Source organism: Notothenia rossii (assembly GCF_949606895.1).
Source record: "Notothenia rossii genome assembly, chromosome: 8".
In the NCBI taxonomy this organism is placed as follows: Eukaryota; Metazoa; Chordata; class Actinopteri; order Perciformes; family Nototheniidae; genus Notothenia; species Notothenia rossii.
The window spans coordinates 80523761-80543049 of NC_136906.1; the positions used below are offsets into that span (position 1 = coordinate 80523761).

A 19289-nucleotide genomic window follows, 5' to 3' on the forward strand; every position below is an offset into this window, starting at 1 on the left:
ATAAAATCTGTATATAGGTTCATTCTACATCAATCAAACTTTTACATTATCATAGTGACATCCCGGGTATATATATATATTTATAAAACGGACAAGTCAAATCAAGCAATCTGATTGGTTCTTATCCGTGATATACTGAGCGTATACCACGGGTAGAATTGTAAGTTACTTTTCACAACAAGTCCGTATCCCTCCGCGTCTGAGAAAAACAGTATATCGTTGGGTTGAAAAGCAAAATACTGGAACAAGAAAGCAGCGGAGAAGTAACGGGGCAGAAAGCCCCCTTTTTACGCAGCGGTTCAGACATAGACATCAAAGGGCAAAACATATTCAGTGTGCAGTTCCTTTGGCACTAGGGCAGGGATATCTAGATACTTTTCAAGGTTTGAAATAATGAATTGTGCTACTTTTAAAGCAAGCAACGATGTTTTCAAATCTGTAATCAAAGAGGTCCGCAAAAACACTATCGACCAATCAGATTGCTTGATTTGACTTGTCAGTTTTATAAATATATTTAAATTTCTTCCGTTACGAAACAAACTTAATTACAAAGCATAAGATGGAAACATTTAAGATTAACTTCGACCTCCGGGGGGGTCTTACTATGGAGGAGTGGATTTAGCAGTGCCTATCTCCAGAAAAAAAAAGCATCTAAACGACGGCATGCAGAGCTACGTGAAGAGCAGGTAGACCAACTGGAAAAGTACCACCATTCAAAAGCTTTCTGATGCGGGTCTTGAAACAAAGCAGAGAAATGATGACCGTTAGTGGCCACAGGTGCGAAAGCTCTCTCCAGAGCTATTGGAAGCCCAATCTCGGGGACCGGAGAAAGTGGAGCAATATTCTCGCCACGCCAAGCAACAGCCTCGAACAACCTCAACCTATACAAGTGACCACGTAAGCCATTCTACTGATGCTGGACAGTTTTTCAGTGGGTGCACAATAAACGGCAACATACACATTAATGTAAATAAACAGCCAAATAATGGATCAACGCTCTCTGTCTAATATGTTCGCCAGCTGTTAGTGTCGTTGCATAGCAACCACGTCGCACTATGTTTTGTGCAGAAGGCAACGGGGGGACTATTTTATTTTGAACATCATTATTTACTCATAAAAACTATTTAAATTAGAGTGTGTATTTTTCTTTCATATTGCCACACTTGGTAACCGTTTTATAAAAGCAATAGCTCACTTCAGGCCGTGATATATGCTCATTATATCACAGCTAAGGGGGTTGTCGGCCCGACGCGAAGCCTTAGCTGTGATATAATGAGCATATACCACGGCCTGTCGTGAGCTATTGCTTAAATATATATACTATATATATATTATATATCCAGCTTTGAAAATGTTTCGTTGTGCATATTATTGTGCAAATAATATCATTTTCAAAATCTGCTTTTACGTTTTTTTGCGTGATTTCGGGTCCAAAATGTCCAGTTAGTATGTAAAAATGGCTTTTTGAACATTAAACCAAGGAGACACTACATACTGATATACACCTGAACATCAGCAGGAGAGGACTCTTTAAAGTAGAGACACTACATACTGATATACACCTGAACATCAGCAGGAGAGGACTCTTTAAAGTAGAGACACTACATACTGATATACACCTGAACATCAGCAGGAGAGGACTCTTTAAAGTAGAGACACTACATACTGATATACACCTGAACATCAGCAGGAGAGGACTCTTTAAAGTAGAGACACTACATACTGATATACACCTGAACATCAGCAGGAGAGGACTCTTTAAAGTAGAGACACTACATACTGATATACACCTGAACATCAGCAGGAGAGGACTCTTTAAAGTAGAGACACTACATACTGATATACACCTGAACATCAGCAGGAGAGGACTCTTTAAAGTAGAGACACTACATACTGATATACACCTGAACATCAGCAGGAGAGGACTCTTTAAAGTAGAGACACTACATACTGATATACACCTGAACATCAGCAGGAGAGGACTCTTTAAAGTAGAGACACTACATACTGATATACACCTGGACATCAGCAGGAGAGGACTCTTTAAAGTAGAGACACTACATACTGATATACACCTGAACATCAGCAGGAGAGGACTCTTTAAAGTAGAGACACTACATACTGATATACACCTGGACATCAGCAGGAGAGGACTCTTTAAAGTAGAGACACTACATACTGATATACACCTGGACATCAGCAGGAGAGGACTCTTTAAAGTAGAGACACTACATACTGATATACACCTGAACATCAGCAGGAGAGGACTCTTTAAAGTAGAGACACTACATACTGATATACACCTGGACATCAGCAGGAGAGGACTCTTTAAAGTAGAGACACTACATACTGATATACACCTGGACATCAGCAGGAGAGGACTCTTTAAAGTAGAGACACTACATACTGATATACACCTGAACATCAGCAGGAGAGGACTCTTTAAAGTAGAGACACTACATACTGATATACACCTGGACATCAGCAGGAGAGGACTCTTTAAAGTAGAGACACTACATACTGATATACACCTGGACATCAGCAGGAGAGGACTCTTTAAAGTAGAGACACTACATACTGATATACACCTGAACATCAGCAGGAGAGGACTCTTTAAAGTAGAGACACTACATACTGATATACAGCTGCAGATGTAATTCACAGGGAGGAGACTGAAGTGAAGTCCTCTTTTATTATGATTTGTTGATTCCAGTATGTTTTATCTTCCAATATATTTATATCGTTCCACTTTTAGGCCAACAGACTCATAGATGAATAAAGGATTCATTATTTACAACATGTTGTTAAAACAGCAAAATACAATCTCATGATGAAACCAATGAATTCCCGTGGAATTGCCCCAAATTGTTGGCTCGCAGGGCATCAAGTTAATCCATCAATATGTATTTGTTAGTAACCGTTTAGTTTTATTGTTCCTAAATCTCTTAAGCTCAAAGACAATCTGTGTTCGATTGTCTTACAACTAAATAAATAAGCTTTTATTTTTGATGCTGTTCTTTCAGTGGACTTTGTTTATTAATCTGATTTTAACGATGTGTTTCCTTGTTGTTTCAGGTCTCACATATAGCAGCACCACAAACGTGTCGTTGGCAAAGTACAAATATGAGAGTTCATTTCAGGACCATCCAAAAATACTGCGGCCCTCTCTGATGCTCCCTGTCACGGTGAGGAAAACTAATAATGTTGTAGTTTAAATCTATTTACTGTATATATTCCATTTCCCTAATTTAGTTTGTAATATATATTTTTGTTATGTTGAAACTTGCAAACCCGAGCTGTACAGCTCTACATAGATTTTTTCCAAATTGACAATTATGAAACTGATATTTTCAGATAAGATGCTATAATGAGCTTCACCTTTCCCATGTTTTCATTTCTCACTACAAAGAGCATTAGCATTATTCCATATTATGTGATGTAGGCCTACCCAACATTTATTTAGTTCAAAAGGAGTATTGTCAAAGATTGTTTTTGTTTTATAGCTGAAAATATCCACGTACAACGACGAGCCGCTGTCAAAGCAGGATCAGAGAAAGAGCGTCCAGGTTTCGGTGATGCAGCGAAAGCGAAGTCCATGGAGCTGGTCGTCAGACGAGAATAAAGAGATGGAGCCTCGTCGATCTAACACGTCGGAATCTTATGGAATAAAGGAGGAAGAGAAGATGGTGCTCGAAGAAATGGAGTTCCCCGTCCCAGCAGACGGGTTGATTCCCCTCAACATCCAGATAAACAACGACACTCAAACGCTCACCATTGATGTGAGATGATGTTTTTATCACCTTTAAACTTTCCTTTAACAATGACTCTATCTTCAGTCTAACCATGCAGCGTTAAGTCAAAGTCAACGTTATTGTCAATCTTTCAGTTTGTGTGTACAGACGGAGAGATCGAAATACCGTTTCCCACAATCCCGAATACAAAATACGAATATGTATGAAAATATGCATATACCTATATACACAAATATAAACGCAACACTTTTGTTTTGCTCCCATTTTTCATGAGATGAACTCAAAGATCTAAAACATTTTCTATATACACAAAATAACCATTTCTCTCAAATATTGTTCACAAATCTGAAAAAATCTGTGATAGTGAGCACTTCTCCTTTGCCGAGATAATCCATCCCACCTCACAGGTGTGGCATATCAAGATGCTGATTAGACAGCATGATTATTGCACAGGTGTGCCTTAGGCTGGACACAATAAAAGGCCACTCTGAAACGTGCATTTTTGCTTTATTGGGGGGGTCTGGGGGGGTCCGAAAACCAGTCAGTATCTGGTGTGAGGGTTAGGGTTAGGGTTAGGGTAATGTTGTGAATTGAGTGGCCTGTCTTCATCGTCCATAACATACGCCTTCCCATACCATAACCCCACCACCACCATGGGCCACTCGATTCACAACATCACCCTAACCCTAACCCTAACCCTAACCCTCACACCAGATACTGACTGGTTTTCGGACCCCCCCAGACCCCCCCAATAAAGCAAAACTGCACGTTTCAGAGTGGCCTTTTATTGTGGCCAGCCTAAGGCACACCTGTGCAATAATCATGCTGTCTAATCAGCATCTTGATATGCCACACCTGTGAGGTGGGATGGATTATCTCGGCAAAGGAGAAGTGCTCACTATCACAGATCTTTTCAGATTTGTGAACAATATTTGAGAGAAATGGTTATTTTGTGTATATAGAAAATGTTTTAGATCTTTGAGTTCATCTCATGAAAAATGGGAGCAAAAACAAAAGTGTTGCGTTTATATTTTTGTTCAGTGTATGTACAATCAAAGACACATTTATACATATGCACACATTAAGACCTAAATAAAAGCACAACAATCAATATACAAAATAACAGTCACTTCAATATCTTTTGGGTGAAAATGAAAAATGCTAAAATAATGATTGACTGATATAGAGTGGCGTATCATCTGAGGAGATAAGACAAGAAGTACTTTACTTTATATCAGCAGCATAAAAAGACAAGGCATTGTACCATAAAGATTAAAAGACAAGAAATAAACAAGAAAGTAGAAAATATACATGTTGAACAATAACAAGATATAAAGCAAGGTATTTTATTTACATAAGTATGTGACAGATTAAGCATAGAAGCTAAACAAAAACGTGTTTTTAAATAAATCTATGGAGCCAATTAAGTTTGATCAGAGCGTTTAAAACAATTATTTGGATCAACCTTTTGAGACCTCATTTTCTTCCAATCCTTTGCTTCCTGTTAGCAATATGAAGATCAACCAAACATGCTTCACACGGCTGATTTAACCTCGGTCCTGACGGACTTCAAAAGTCCGACATTATACAATCAATCATAAATAAACACAAAGATGATTGTGTCTTATTGTTGAGTAAATAACAGAGTGTGTTTTAGAAATAATATAAAATTAGAGTGGAAGGAAAAAACGATGAAACAATACAGATTTCAGTTTTCTGAGCCCCTACTCTCCCCTAACTGACGGCAACAAAAGTCAGACATTATACAGTTAAAATAAAGAAGTAAAAACAATAAGTGTGGCTTGATATTGAATAAGAAAAAGGTTGATAATCGCTGTGAGAATGGATCTGCAGCTCGTCTATTACCAACGTCCAGGGAGCTCTATGCAAGTCAACGGGACTCCCTGATAGTTGAAAATCGACGCTAACGGCCCCCCACTACGTTTGATAGTGACGCCAAGGGATCCTGACATAACGTCACTGTAGTACGAGTTGGGATTGAGAATGTGTTTGTTTTCAGGCGTATTTTGAAGACAGCCATTCCACTCTCCAGCTGTACAGCATCTACAAATCGCCCAGTCACTCCTACCTGCAGATTAAAACACCTGAACCCACACAGGTAAATATGAAACGTCTGGTAACATAATGTCAATATATGTCAATATGTCATATAAACATATCCTCTTCCTCAGGTTGGTTCCCCCTTGGAGCTTCACGTCGACAGCAACTTTCCAATGTCTGAGGTTCACTACGTAGTAAGTACAACGTTAAAAACAATCATTTAATTAATATGTATAGTTCTTCTGAAGGTTATCTATTTATTTCATACTTGTTTTCAAAATAGTTTTATTTTTTTACTTCTAATCGTGTCTTCCTGCACCGTTATACACCAAAGAATATGCATAGTGTGTAAAGCTCCTTGACAATAAACCTTGATTCTGATATATGTATTCTATTTATTTATATCAATTGAAATTGTCTGAGGCTTAAAGGTAGACTCAGGGCAACTGTAGAATAAACTTGATTTTCTCACATTATCTAAATTGGATTTGTGTAATATTGTCTGATTTTATTAAAAATGTTTCTTTATGCTTACACTATCTTTCACTAAAGTCTGTTATTATACAACTTTAGAAAGTAACAATACGTCTGTCATCTTGTTTTGGTGTTTTTCTGCCCCCTAGTGGCCAATAAAAAGTCAATGAATGCAGTTTTGATTTGAAAATAAATAAGATAATGGCGGTTCTGACGTCTACCTTCTGTGTTTAAAGGTGATGTCCAGAGGTCAGGTGGTTTCTGCTGGGAAAAGCTCTGGTGTTGTAGTTCTGTTCCCAGAAAGCACCTGGGCTCCTGTGGCCTGCATCATCGTTTACTGCCTGCATCCCAGTGGAGAGATCGTTAACAATGTCATGGATTTACCCATCACACAAACTCTACAAAACCAGGTGAGATATCGTCTCAGGTGTTTCAAATGATGGTTTGAAGAAGGACACAGTGTTGTGTTATTCTTGTATTTTGAGTAAATGTGTTATTCAGTTAGTAAAACCAATGCAGAGTAAAGTGAAGCTAATGCTAACTAGCTTTGTATTAGCAAGTTGGTTTCATTAGCCTTAACTTTTATGCATATAAGAGTCCAATTATTATCATATATCTGACTGTTTTATGAAATAAATGGTCATCTAGTAGTTACTAAATTGGTTGCAAAAGAAGCTTTGACATCAGTATTTGTCTGGTGTTAGTGATATCACACTTTCTTAAAGGTAGTTTTAATGGATGAGGTCGTTTGTTAAGATGTTCAAGGGGAAATATGCACATTATCAGGATCAAACTTGCATTTGGGTTCCTAACAGGTGTGCATGCTTAAATATTGAAATTATAATAATTCTCATTCTGTCAGTCTGAAACTGTGTAAATGCTCAGTTTAGGCAAATATCTCCTTAAAATATCCCTAAAAAGCAGATTTTTACAGCATTTAGACTCACTGTATATGCCTTAAAGTTATATTTACGGCCAAAAAACTGAATTTTATTTTTTTCCAACATTCAATATAAAGTGAAATCGTCCTTATGATACTTTGCCAAGACAATGTGATGATGGTAAGGTGTTCATTGGCAGGTGTCTCTGAGCTGGAGTGAATCAAAGACGAGGCCGATGGAGGAAGTCACTCTGAAGGTGAAAGTGTCAGAAAAACAGTCTCTGGTCGGGATCCTGGTGGTCGACAAGGCCTCAAAGTTAATGGGATCTAACGACATCACCATGGAGACGGTAAGACATTTTCTTGTTTACAAGCACCAACTTTTTTCCATTTTGATAGAGATTCTGAACAGGAGCTTGTTTGTTTATTTACATGTAGTGGAAATTCTGCAATGAACGAAGAGTTCTGAGTCTTTGAGAGCATGCTCTCAGTTAGATCTATCCACATTCCTTTTGCATGCTAGACTTTCAGAATTGTTATATTCATGTTCATTTTATGCAGCACCACTTCCTGTTTGTCTGGTTAGCTAGCTAGCTAAAAGTATCTATATTTGAACAAGCTAGCTAACACTTGCTTACTATCTTACTATTCTACTAGCTTGCAAGTAAATGTTAGCGGTCTATGTAACTAGCTAGCTATCGTCAATCTGGTGATTCGAATCATTTGAATTCAAATGATTATGTAATACCTCATGTGTAAACTAACAGTGTTATGGCATTGAGAGTATTTACGTACGTCAGCCAGTCGCTCTCACAAAGCCAGCAGATCTTCAAGGCTCCTAAAAATTAGTTATTTAGAGAAAGTTATTATAAGGAATCTAAATGGTTACGTTCTTGCCAGAAAAGTATTCAAACTTAAAGGTGGGGTAGGTAAGTTTGAGAAAGCGGTTCGAGAGACACACACACACACACACACACACACACACACACACACACACACACACACACACACTTTAACTTCATTAAATCAAATGACATTTGTTCTAATTAGCTGAAATAAACCATATGCGCTTTAGTCGACTGTCCATATCTTTAGACGAGGGATTGAGGATTTATTCTGTGATGAGGTTTTCTCTAAATTAGGTTAATTGCATATCGTGTTTTTGTCATTCCAGTATGTGTGTTAGTTTTACGCTTGTATGAATTGTTATTAAAGGTGGGGTAGGTACGTTTGAGAAACCGGCTCGAGATACACTTGTTGTTATATTCCATGGAATGCTGTTAACATCCCGATAGCAATGAATATCTGTGGAAGCCATGGTACTGTAAAAAGCACGACCAATCATCTGAGCCGGCCCGGCTAAAGTAACTGGATGGCCTACCTGCCTGTCAGCCTTCCATCTGTGCACAAACTGATCTCGTGCCCTCATTGGTCATGTGTGCGTTCGTGTGTGTTGGAGGAGGGACTCTGTAAGGAAGTAGCAGATTTCCTCCAGTTGTGTATTTTCACATTCTAGCGCACTCGAGCTGGTTTCTCCAAAATGACCTACCCCACCTTTAATATAAGAAACCTTTAAGAAGACGTTTCTTTGAAAAGTAAAGCCACGCTCAGTAATTACACTTCATAAAACATAAAATACTGTTCATACTAATACTACTACAACATACTAATACTGTTGTTTAAAAACTGTTCAGATTTTATGTGAAGCGTCTTTGAGCATTAGGAAAAGCGCTATTCAAATCCCATGTTTTATTATTAAAATAAGGCAATTCAAAAAGGCCTAGTTCAGGTAAAAAGTAAGGTGATTAGCATTCTGTTCTCTTCATAATAATAATTCAGAATACTTTTATGAACTAGAAACAAGAAAAGCAGCGTGCTGGGTCTTCAGTCTGACCCTCAGTCAAGGAGATACATCTTAACAACTTAAGTTTCTGGTTTGATTGTCAAATTAGAGTGTAGCCATTTACAACAGTCCATCCAGTGATCTGTGAAGACTCAAAGCTTGCATAACTTCCCATGGGTCCTCTGTTGTTTAATATTTTCCAGCTTTATGTCCACGCATATTCCTCCTCACATCCCCTGCAGGTATTTCTATGAAACCCAATCTGCCTCCCAGGTATCGGTTCATTGTGAACTGAAGTGTTTTTACCCCAGCGCGGTCAAACAGGTTTTAAACAATAAGTGTAGAGATGGGAAAAGTACACACATCCTTTACTCAAGTAGAAGTACAGATACTCGTGTTTAAAAATACTCTGGTGAAAGTAGAAGTACTGACTAAACTTCTTTTCTCAAGTCAAAGTAAAGAGGCTTTGAAATGTACTTCAGTAAAAAGTACCCATAACTAGCAGCTGTTTTAAAGAGTACCTGACCTCCCTTTATATTAATAGAACAATAATGTATTGTTAGCTAATGAATGTTTCCATGGTGACCAACGGCAACATGACAACGTTTCCATTGGTCCCTCTTCTTTAGAGAAGACCAGGAAATGATGGATACACGGATCGTGTTCAAATCAATAGGCACGCAATGACTCTAAATAATAATGATCACGCCACAAAACACACATTCAGACTAAAGGAACCAGCCTGTTTGGAAAATGAGAGAAGTAGAAAGTACAGGTATTTGTGTTCAACATGTAAGAAGTAGAAAGTACAGGTATTTGTGTTCAACATGTAAGAAGTAGAAAGTACAGGTATTTGTGTTCAACATGTAAGAAGTAGAAAGTACAGGTATTTGAGTTCAACATGAGAGAAGTAGAAAGTACAGGTATTTGAGTTCAACATGTAAGAAGTAGAAAGTACAGGTATTTGAGTTCAACATGTAAGAAGTAGAAAGTACAGGTATTTGAGTTCAACATGTAAGAAGTAGAAAGTACAGGTATTTGAGTTCAACATGTAAGAAGTAGAAAGTACAGGTATTTGAGTTCAACATGTAAGAAGTAGAAAGTACAGGTATTTGAGTTCAACATGTAAGAAGTAGAAAGTACAGGTATTTGTGTTCAACATGTAAGAAGTAGAAAGTACAGGTATTTGAGTTCAACATGTAAGAAGTAGAAAGTACAGGTATTTGTGTTCAACATGTAAGAAGTAGAAAGTACAGGTATTTGTGTTCAACATGTAAGAAGTAGAAAGTACAGGTATTTGAGTTCAACATGTAAGAAGTAGAAAGTACAGGTATTTGAGTTCAAAATGTAAGAAGTCAAAGTAAAAAGTGGTCAGAAAAAGAAGTAGTGGAGTAAAGTACTGATACCAGAAACATGTACTTAAGTACAGTAACAAAGTGCTCCACTGCTTCCCACCTCTGAATAAGTGCTCTCCCTGTATTGTTGCTCTTAGTGGTTTTACAACAGTAGCTGCTTATATCTCTGTTCATATATTTTCCATTCACAGGTGCTGAAGGAGATGAAGGATTACGGCGTTTCAATGGCCGGCGCCCACTATGAGGAGATGACAATGGGAGATCCGTACTCCGTCTTCAAGGTGCCTCCTTAGAGACAGTATGGAAATCCTGTATCCAATCATCCTTAATCATGTTTTTGTGATAATTAAGTCATTATACACTTTCCCTAGCTTGTCATTATTTTGACAAAGTATAGTATAGTGTGTTATCTAGTTGGTAAATCCACTGCAGAGTGAAGTGGAGCTAATGCTAACTAGCCTAACCATTCACCGATCAGAAGCTTGACAATTGTTAAGGAAAAAGGATATTTAGAAAATCAATGATAATCAAAATCTTGCCTGTCCATACGTACTATACTTATCAAATTGACATTTTAGTTGCGTGACCATAGTGATTTGAGTAATCTGGAATCAAACCAGTGCACAGAGAATTTGAGATAACGCTAACTAGCTTAACTGTACGCCAATAAGAAGCTTTGGAGTTGTTTGTAAATTGGGGAAGTTAGAGGTTAGCCTTTCAGGGTTTTAAATTGTATTTACTTTTTATTATTACCATCTAAATTATTATTGTTTAGTCAGTGTTAAGACCAAAAGTGACTTGGTTAGGCTTAAGCAACCAAGAGGGGGATCATGGGTAAAAAAACAACGTCGGAACTACAAGATGTTGCATTCCTCTTGACGCTAGATGGGGCTTTGTCACTTGTAAGTAATGATTTGTTGTTTTAGATATTGACAAACTAAGATGTTCCAAATAAAAACAAGCAATAATATTATATATAATATGTAATATTACTAGTTATTTGAGTTAAGATGAAGCAGCGGCAAACAGAAAGGTCTTCAGTCTTGATTTTAGAAGAAGTAGAGCTGTATATCAACCTCTGTGTAACTGAATTCATGATAGTCTCTTTGCATTCAAGCCAAATGAATGTTGTTGAAGCTCCTTCTAAAGTACTTATAAGCGTTTCACCTAAATGTGGATTGAAATTAGTATTTTTTTAAATATCTTTCTGCAGACATGTGACCTTGTGGTATTGACTGACACCACTTTAAACATGATGAAGAATCCACTGAGGCCTGAATTACGTAAGTTTTAACAATCAATGTTAATCAAATTCTTGCTTTTTCACATTCACTATTCCTTTTGTGTCCATGCGATTCTAACACAAACAATCATCGTTTTCCAAACAGCAGGCGAGGGAATATTTCATGGGACGGCGGTAGACGATTCAAATATGGAGCATGGAGTGGAGCCACGAGAGCGCTGGAACTTTCCAGAGACCTGGATCTGGATGGACACATACACAGGGTAAAGCTTTAGAAATGTAATGAGAGCGGTGCAGGGATGTTGTATTTCTGTGTTGACCCTGAAGGCAGCATCTCCCTGGTCCAATGGGAGTCCTCCATGTGATTTTAGATTATTGCAGAAAATAATGGTTCAAACAAACATTTATGATTCTTACATGTTTTGTTCAGCAGGATAATCTCCACATATTACCACAATTTTACATTCACTTTATGATTTCTGAAGTAAAAAGCTAACAATAGGCTATAAAGGAACTACAGCACGGTCACATGACTTCACATCACCACCACTAAGCTAAAGGAGGCTAATGTTGGGCTATAAAGGAACTACAGCACGGTCACATGACTTCACGTCACCACCGCTAAGCTAAAGGAGGCTAATGTTGGGCTATAAAGGAACTACAGCACGGTCACAGGACTTCACGTCACCACCGCTAAGCTAAAGGAGGCTAATGTTGGGCTATAAAGGAACTACAGCACGGTCACATGACTTCCCATCACCACCGCTAAGCTAAAGGAGGCTAATGTTGGGCTATAAAGGAACTACAGCACGGTCACATGACTTCACGTCACCATCGCTAAGCTAAAGGAGGCTAATGTTGGGCTATAAAGGAACTACAGCACGGTCACATGACTTCACGTCACCACCGCTAAGCTAAAGGAGGCTAATGTTGGGCTATAAAGGAACTACAGCACGGTCACATGACTTCACGTCACCACCGCTAAGCTAAAGGCGGCTAATGTTTGGCTATAAAGGAACTACAGCACGGTCACATGACTTCACGTCACCACCGCTAAGCTAAAGGAGGCTAATGTTGGGCTATAAAGGAACTACAGCACGGTCACATGACTTCAAGTTATCACCGCTAAGTTAACCATTGTGTCTATATTTATTAAAACATATTATTTCTGTTTTTCGCAGCGATTCAGACTCAGCAGATATTACTCTGACTGCACCTGACAGTATCACAACGTGGGAAGCCACCGCCTTCGTCATGTCTGAGAACCTCGGCCTGGGCATCGTAAACATGCCCGCTAAGGTATTTAATTCACTATAAGACAAGAATAAATAATGATCCCCAAAATACAAGAGTAACCTTCTTAAAACCAATGTTTGTCTTTTCATTTAAACTTTTTCTTTGTTTTGGATAAGGGATGTCAATCGATTCAAATGCGTGATGTTCACAGTTAACTAAATCCCAATTTCTTTATCTGGTTTGAATGTTGGCCTTTATTGGGATATTTTCCAAATGTTTGAAAATCTGATCAATTTGGGAGTGGACAAATATGATTGCTTTATACAAAATGTATATTTATTATTATTGCAACAGTCCTAACTTTGACAGCCCTGTTTTGAAACCATCATGGATGTCTATAATTGTTATTTTTCTGACTTCGCTTCAAATCACTTTTTGACTCTCAGAATTCCTTGTATTATTATTTGGAGTAAAAACAGCCATAATATACATTTTTAAAGTATGTGTTTTGGTTGAAATGGAATGGAAATGTAATTATTATTGGTATAAACCATGCATATTGCAGTTGTTAGAGTTTTTAAAAGTCTAATGAGTTCTCATGTCACCCTCCTGCAGCTCACAGTGTTCCAGGATTTCTTCCTGTCCTTGAACGTGCCGTCGTACATCATTCGAGGGGAGGAGCTTCTGCTGGAGGTCGTTCTGTTCAACTACCTCCCTCAGGACCTGGAGGTCAGTTGGCTTTTTCACCCCAAAAAAACACTCAAGCAAATTGGATATCTGAGCATCAGAGATGGCACAAGTACACACATCCTTTACTCGAGTAGAAGTGAAGATACTGGTGTTTAAAAATACTCTGGTAAAAGTAGAAGTACTGACTAAACTCCTTAATCAAGTAAAAGTATGGGCTTTGAAATGTGCTTAAGTAAAAAGCACCCACAGAAATGTTTTTAAGGTATGGTAGATTGCTCTAAATCAGGGGTGTCAAACTCAATTTCATCGCGGGCCACATTCGCATAAAGGTTGCACTCAAAGGTTGTAACTATATAAATATATAATATATATATAAAATAATGTATTATTTTACATTATTGCCTCTGAATTTGATTATTATCGGATATGATAATAACTTAGTAAATAACTACGTCTGAGAGCAGAAGTCCAGGGCAAATAATTGCAAGTCTCCAAGTCAGTGCGCATGTCACAAAACGAGATGCATTGTGGGACATGTAGTTTATGGGCAACCTGCTTCTGTAAAGCGGCATGAAACCGTATAATAAACGTATTATATTCTTTGCAAGCTCTTGCGGGGCCGCATGAAATGAAGTCGCGGGCCGGATTTGGCCCCCGGGCCTTGAGTTTGACACCCCTGCTCTAAATACTATAATACCCACAATTATCTCACCTACTGTTGCAATGGATAGAAAACCAATTAGAGCTTTATCAATTTCAGATAGCTTTGTTTCTTCAGTAAGGAACAAAATACAGATATATAGTTACTGAGTTCATACATTTGTATTTAAAAAACATACTTCCTGCACATTTAGAGGCTCTTCCTCAGCATTCCTCTAAATATCATGTTTTATTTCATAGGAACTATTTAAATGTATTTTTCGGACTCTTAAAGACATTTCGACGAGCAGCATTGATATATGTATCTATTATTGTTTATTGAAAAGTTAAATTGCAGCAGGTCTTAATTGCTGCCGACCACGTTTATTATTATTATTATTGTTTTGTATTTTTAAACATTCTAGATTTAGGCCACTCAATTGATTTGTACTCCTCAGACGTGCAGATATATCTTATTAAAATCTCTTGAGTCTGACGGTGTGATATATATTTCCGTGTGTTCAGGTGTTGGATTACGTGTGTGAGGAGTGAATGTGGTTCTCAGGGTCAGACATGTGCTGTTTTTCATGCTCGTATCTACTGTGGCATCAGTGATTTACTACTGCAGTCCTTATTCAAAGACAACCTTTATTCTCTATAATCTTTAAATCGTTAAACACACAAAAGCTTCTTAAAGTAAGCTTCCCAAAAAAGTAAGAAGTCGGTCTTGAATTTGATATTCTCCAACAACAACATGGCTCTTTAGTGTCCTCGCCCTCTCTTTGGTATTGTGTGTCTCATGTGATCTGGGTGGGTCTTCCTCTGTCTCTCTGTCTGCAGGTCAGGGTGATTGTTGCAGAGAATGACACCTTTGAGTTTGTGTTCCCGGACAATGGAGCGCTTCCGATGCCAAATGTTCGCAAAGTGTCCGTTGGGAGTCAGCGCGGCGCGGCTGTCCTCATTCCCATCAGGACGCTGGTCCTGGGGGAGATCAGCGTCTCCGTGAAAGCTCTGTCAGCGGGGGCGTCCGACATGGTGACCAAAACGGTGCTCGTCAAGGTGAAAATCAAAGAAACAGGAAGTAAAATAATGTGACTGCAGAGAAGAAGAAACTCGACGATGAGATGACTGAGGTCCATTGACGTACATTTTGTAGAATATATAGCCCACAAAATCGTTTACGTTTAAAGAAGTTTAAAGAAGCCCTCCATATATATATATACAGTGGGGCAAAAAAGTATTTAGTCAGCCACCAATTGTGCAAGTTCTCCCACTTAAAAAGATGAGAGAGGCCTGTAATTTTCATCCTAGGTATACCTCAACTATGAGAGACAAATGAGAAAAGAAAATCACATTGTCTGATTTAAAAAAAAGTTATTTGCAAATGATGGTGGAAAATAAGTATTTGGTCAATAACAAAAGTTCATCTCAATACTTTGTTATAAACCCTTTGTTGGCAATGACAGAGGTCAAATGTTTTCTGTAAGTCTTCACAAGGTTTGAGATCTGCAAAATACCAGCAACAGTGAAAACCTTGTGAAGACTTACAGAAAACTTTGACCTCTGTCATTGCCAACAAAGGGTTTATAACAAAGTATTGAGATAAACTTTTGTTATTGACCAAATACTTATTTTCCACCATCTTTGGAAATAAATTCTTTAAAAATCAGACATGTGATTTTCTGTCTCTCATAGTTGAGGTATACCTAGGATGGAAATGACATGCCTCTCTCATCTTTTTAAGTGGGAGAACTTGCACAATTGGTGTCTGACTAAATACTTTTTTGCCCCACTGTATACCGGCTTACCCAAATCACATAGTGAAAGTCAGAAATGGGAAGTTAAATAATATTGTTTCAATGGAGGGATTTCACAAAGAGACGATTGAGAGCCATCAAGGTACACTTTGTGGTTTAAAACAGTAAAAAAAAAAAACACAAAATCTGCAAGATACGTTTATGTTTAATTATGCATTCCTTGAATATAAATATACCGGCTTGCCCAAATCAAATGTTAAATAACGTTGTTTCAATGGAGGAACTCCAAAACGAGATGATTTAGGTGCATTGAGGTACATTTTGTAGTGTAAATAGCTGTTACGTTCCCTATTGGGCTAGGGGAACCAACACGACCAGAGTGGAATTGGTATAATTATAAGTGGTTTATTTTAAATAGTAGCGCATGCAGCCTGTAACAAACAAAGAAGGCCAAAAGGGCACAGGTAGATAAATACCCAACAAAAGGAGGGCTCTAAAAAGGAGTCTAGTTGCATACAATGGAATAAACACTATTACACCAAATAAGAAATGAAACAAAACCTCACTTTAAAAGTGGTACAAACTAATAACGGAACTGAACAAACACAGCGTTACCAAACAACAATCCAATTGATGCTACGCTAACCAAAGCAAAGCTAATCTCATACAAGTTAACCACAGTTTACAGATTTAGTACCCGAACGAAGCGAGAGGCGTCTGTTCCTCAACAGAGCCTCCAGAGTGTCAGTTGTCCCCAGCCTTTGTACTCCTCCCCAGCAGGTGTGCGCCGGTTGTGCACTTCGATTGGATGACGTCAATCCAATCACCATCTTCAGAGGCGGACCAGGAGATGACAGCCAATGACGTCGGGGCAACCACACAGCTCATTTACATATCACACACATGCACACGGCTGCAAACAATCCCAGACAGATTAACGAGCAGACAGAAACAGCAGCCGTAACAATAGCACACAAAAATCTGCTAAATGTGTTTAAAGAAGTTTATTGATGCAATCCATGAATATAAACCGGCTTACCCAAATCACACAGTGGAAGTCAGAAATAGGAAGTTAAATAATGTTGTTTCAATGGAGGGATTTCCAATTGAGAGCCATGAAGGTACATTTTGTAATCTGAAACAGCAAAAAAGTAACACAAATAGGAAGGATAAGAGCATTTTCAAAGATGCACTACATCATCGTGTGGACATCTGAGGCTTTTCAGTGAAAGTGAAAGAAGCTGTGAAGTGAGCAGCGAGATGTAAAAGCTGTCAGAGTTTGTTTATCAGATCTGTCAACGTGTTAGTCTCAACACTCCTGATCTCCTTTCACAGCTCTGCTTTTTCCCAGAAGTCTTGCTCACCCCGTTTGTTTGTGTCTGGGTGTTTTTCTTGCGATGTTTCCTCTGCAGGCTGAAGGTCTCGAGCAGTCGTTCTCCTCCTCGATGCTTCTTGAGGTTTCTCCGTCTCAGCCGAGTGTCTCCAGAGAGATCAGCTTCTCCTTCCCTGCAGACGTTGTTGAGGGCAGCGAGAGAGCCACAGTAACCGTCGGTGGTATGTAAACACACACAAAGCACTTGAGTCATGACCTGCTGGGAAACAAACACAGATCCATGAGCATCTGAGGTCTTTGGATTCCTGTCAAATAACACTCCAGCCCAAACAAACAAAGGGATTTCAAAATGGCCACGCCAGGTTCTTTGCCTCTAATACTGATTGTTGATCACAATCCTACATTTTTACAAGACTACAGAACACTTGATGAAATAGTTACGATATACCTTGATCCAACATGGTGGTGCAGGTATGAGTCCTTAAACCTGGGAATGAGTCAGCATTTTAGCCCTGCTTATTCCCCTGTCCTTCAGTTTTTTATGTCCTAGGGTCCTTTTGGACTGGAAATAAAAGTAATGCATATCTTCAAACAAACTTGGGGTGGATGAGTCCCAAAAAAAAACATTGTTTCAGGGATGAGTCAATAGAGAGCTGCAGGAATGAGTCCCTAAACCCAGAAATGAGTTAGCGTTTTAGCACTGACGAGACTTTAACTTATTGTTCTGCTGGTGGATTTAAAAATGGTGGTGACGTGAAGTCATGTGACCGTGCTGTAGTTCCTTTATAGCGCAACATTAACTTGCTTTTGCTTTCCTTTAAGAGAAGTGATTTTCTCATCTCCCTGAGCCTCATTTTTCCATGAAAACATAACTATTAAAGCTTTCTATTTTTTGTGGGATGTTAAGAGTAGTTGGATTAATTACCACGATAAAACAAGTTAGGAAAGGGCAGTTTTAGACTTAGCATTTTGTCTCTGCGTCGAATCTCTCGAAACAAAGTCCCTTTTCTGAAGTCGACACTTAATGCACAAGGAATGCTTTTGTCAAATGTATGTAATCTGACGGGGGTACGCGGGGTGAGGTATATTCACATTAGCTTTCTGGGCTTTCTGGATAACCCTGATGTTCTCTCTGTGATGAAGGGGATATTCTCGGCCCGTCCATCAGCGGTCTTGGTTCTCTGATCCAGCTGCCGTCCGGGTGCGGAGAACAGAACATGATCCACTTCGCTCCGAACATCTTCGTCCTGCAGTATCTGAATGCTGTGGGGCGGGCGGACCCCGAGACCACCACCAGAGCCACTGACTTCATGAGGAAGGGTAAACACGGTTCCTAACAGTTTTTGTCTTTTGTTTTTAGCTGTTAAGGTTATTTGTATAGTTACATTGAAATGTAATTTTAAATATTTTATTCCATTCCATTTCAATGTAAATACTGCTATATTTTAGTTTATTATATATATCTTAAAATAGTTCTCTATCTGTGAACAAATATATAATATATATAACCAATAAAAACAGAGGGTGTGTGATCTTGTGCTCTGCTCAATGACACTACAGTTGAATCTAATCTAACGCGTGCACCAAATTATTTCCATGTGGCAACAAACCTGATTGTGATGTCCTGCAGGTTACGAGGGAGAGCTGTCCTATCAGAGAGACGACGGCTCCTTCAGTGCGTTTGGAGACAGGGACTCCTCTGGAAGCACCTGGTGAGTCTAACGTTCTTCATATCTGCAGCATAAAGAACATGAACGCCTCCTCAACAACCTCTGATATTAAAGATCTTGCTATTTTTAGGCATAGGTCTCAGATATATCAAAGTATATTAAAAAACATATCTATGAAGTGTTTTGCTCAAAACACCAAACAGATGTTGAACAGACTGTTAAACAACTGAACTGCTGAAACAATTTCATAACATTCATCATCTGTTACTTCGTAATTATTATCTATTCAAGCAATAGTTCACGACAGGCCGTGGTATATGCTCATTATATCACAGCTAAGGGGCGTGGTTCGGCCC

At 38.6% G+C, this 19289-nt stretch overlaps 1 protein-coding gene across 2 annotated transcripts in view; it reads left to right on the forward strand.

Moving 5' to 3' along the window:
- cd109 (CD109 molecule) overlaps positions 1 to 19049 on the forward strand; it is a 44766-nt gene extending 25717 nt beyond the window's left edge. Inside the window, exons 11-25 of one of the 2 annotated variants that reach the window (XM_079645507.1) lie at positions 3076 to 3185; positions 3504 to 3779; positions 5773 to 5871; positions 5945 to 6007; positions 6524 to 6697; positions 7368 to 7517; positions 10557 to 10646; positions 11579 to 11648; positions 11754 to 11871; positions 12790 to 12907; positions 13460 to 13573; positions 15014 to 15232; positions 17343 to 17484; positions 18407 to 18583; positions 18894 to 19049. In XM_079645507.1, coding sequence (XP_079501633.1) covers positions 3076 to 3185; positions 3504 to 3779; positions 5773 to 5871; positions 5945 to 6007; positions 6524 to 6697; positions 7368 to 7517; positions 10557 to 10646; positions 11579 to 11648; positions 11754 to 11871; positions 12790 to 12907; positions 13460 to 13573; positions 15014 to 15232; positions 17343 to 17484; positions 18407 to 18583; positions 18894 to 18979 — 2006 coding nt within the window. In that variant the 3' untranslated portion in view covers positions 18980 to 19049. The remainder of the gene's footprint in view (positions 1 to 3075; positions 3186 to 3503; positions 3780 to 5772; positions 5872 to 5944; positions 6008 to 6523; positions 6698 to 7367; positions 7518 to 10556; positions 10647 to 11578; positions 11649 to 11753; positions 11872 to 12789; positions 12908 to 13459; positions 13574 to 15013; positions 15233 to 17342; positions 17485 to 18406; positions 18584 to 18893) is intronic. The other variant, XM_079645508.1, reaches the window with a different exon arrangement.
- The last annotated feature ends 240 nt before the right edge of the window (positions 19050 to 19289 follow it).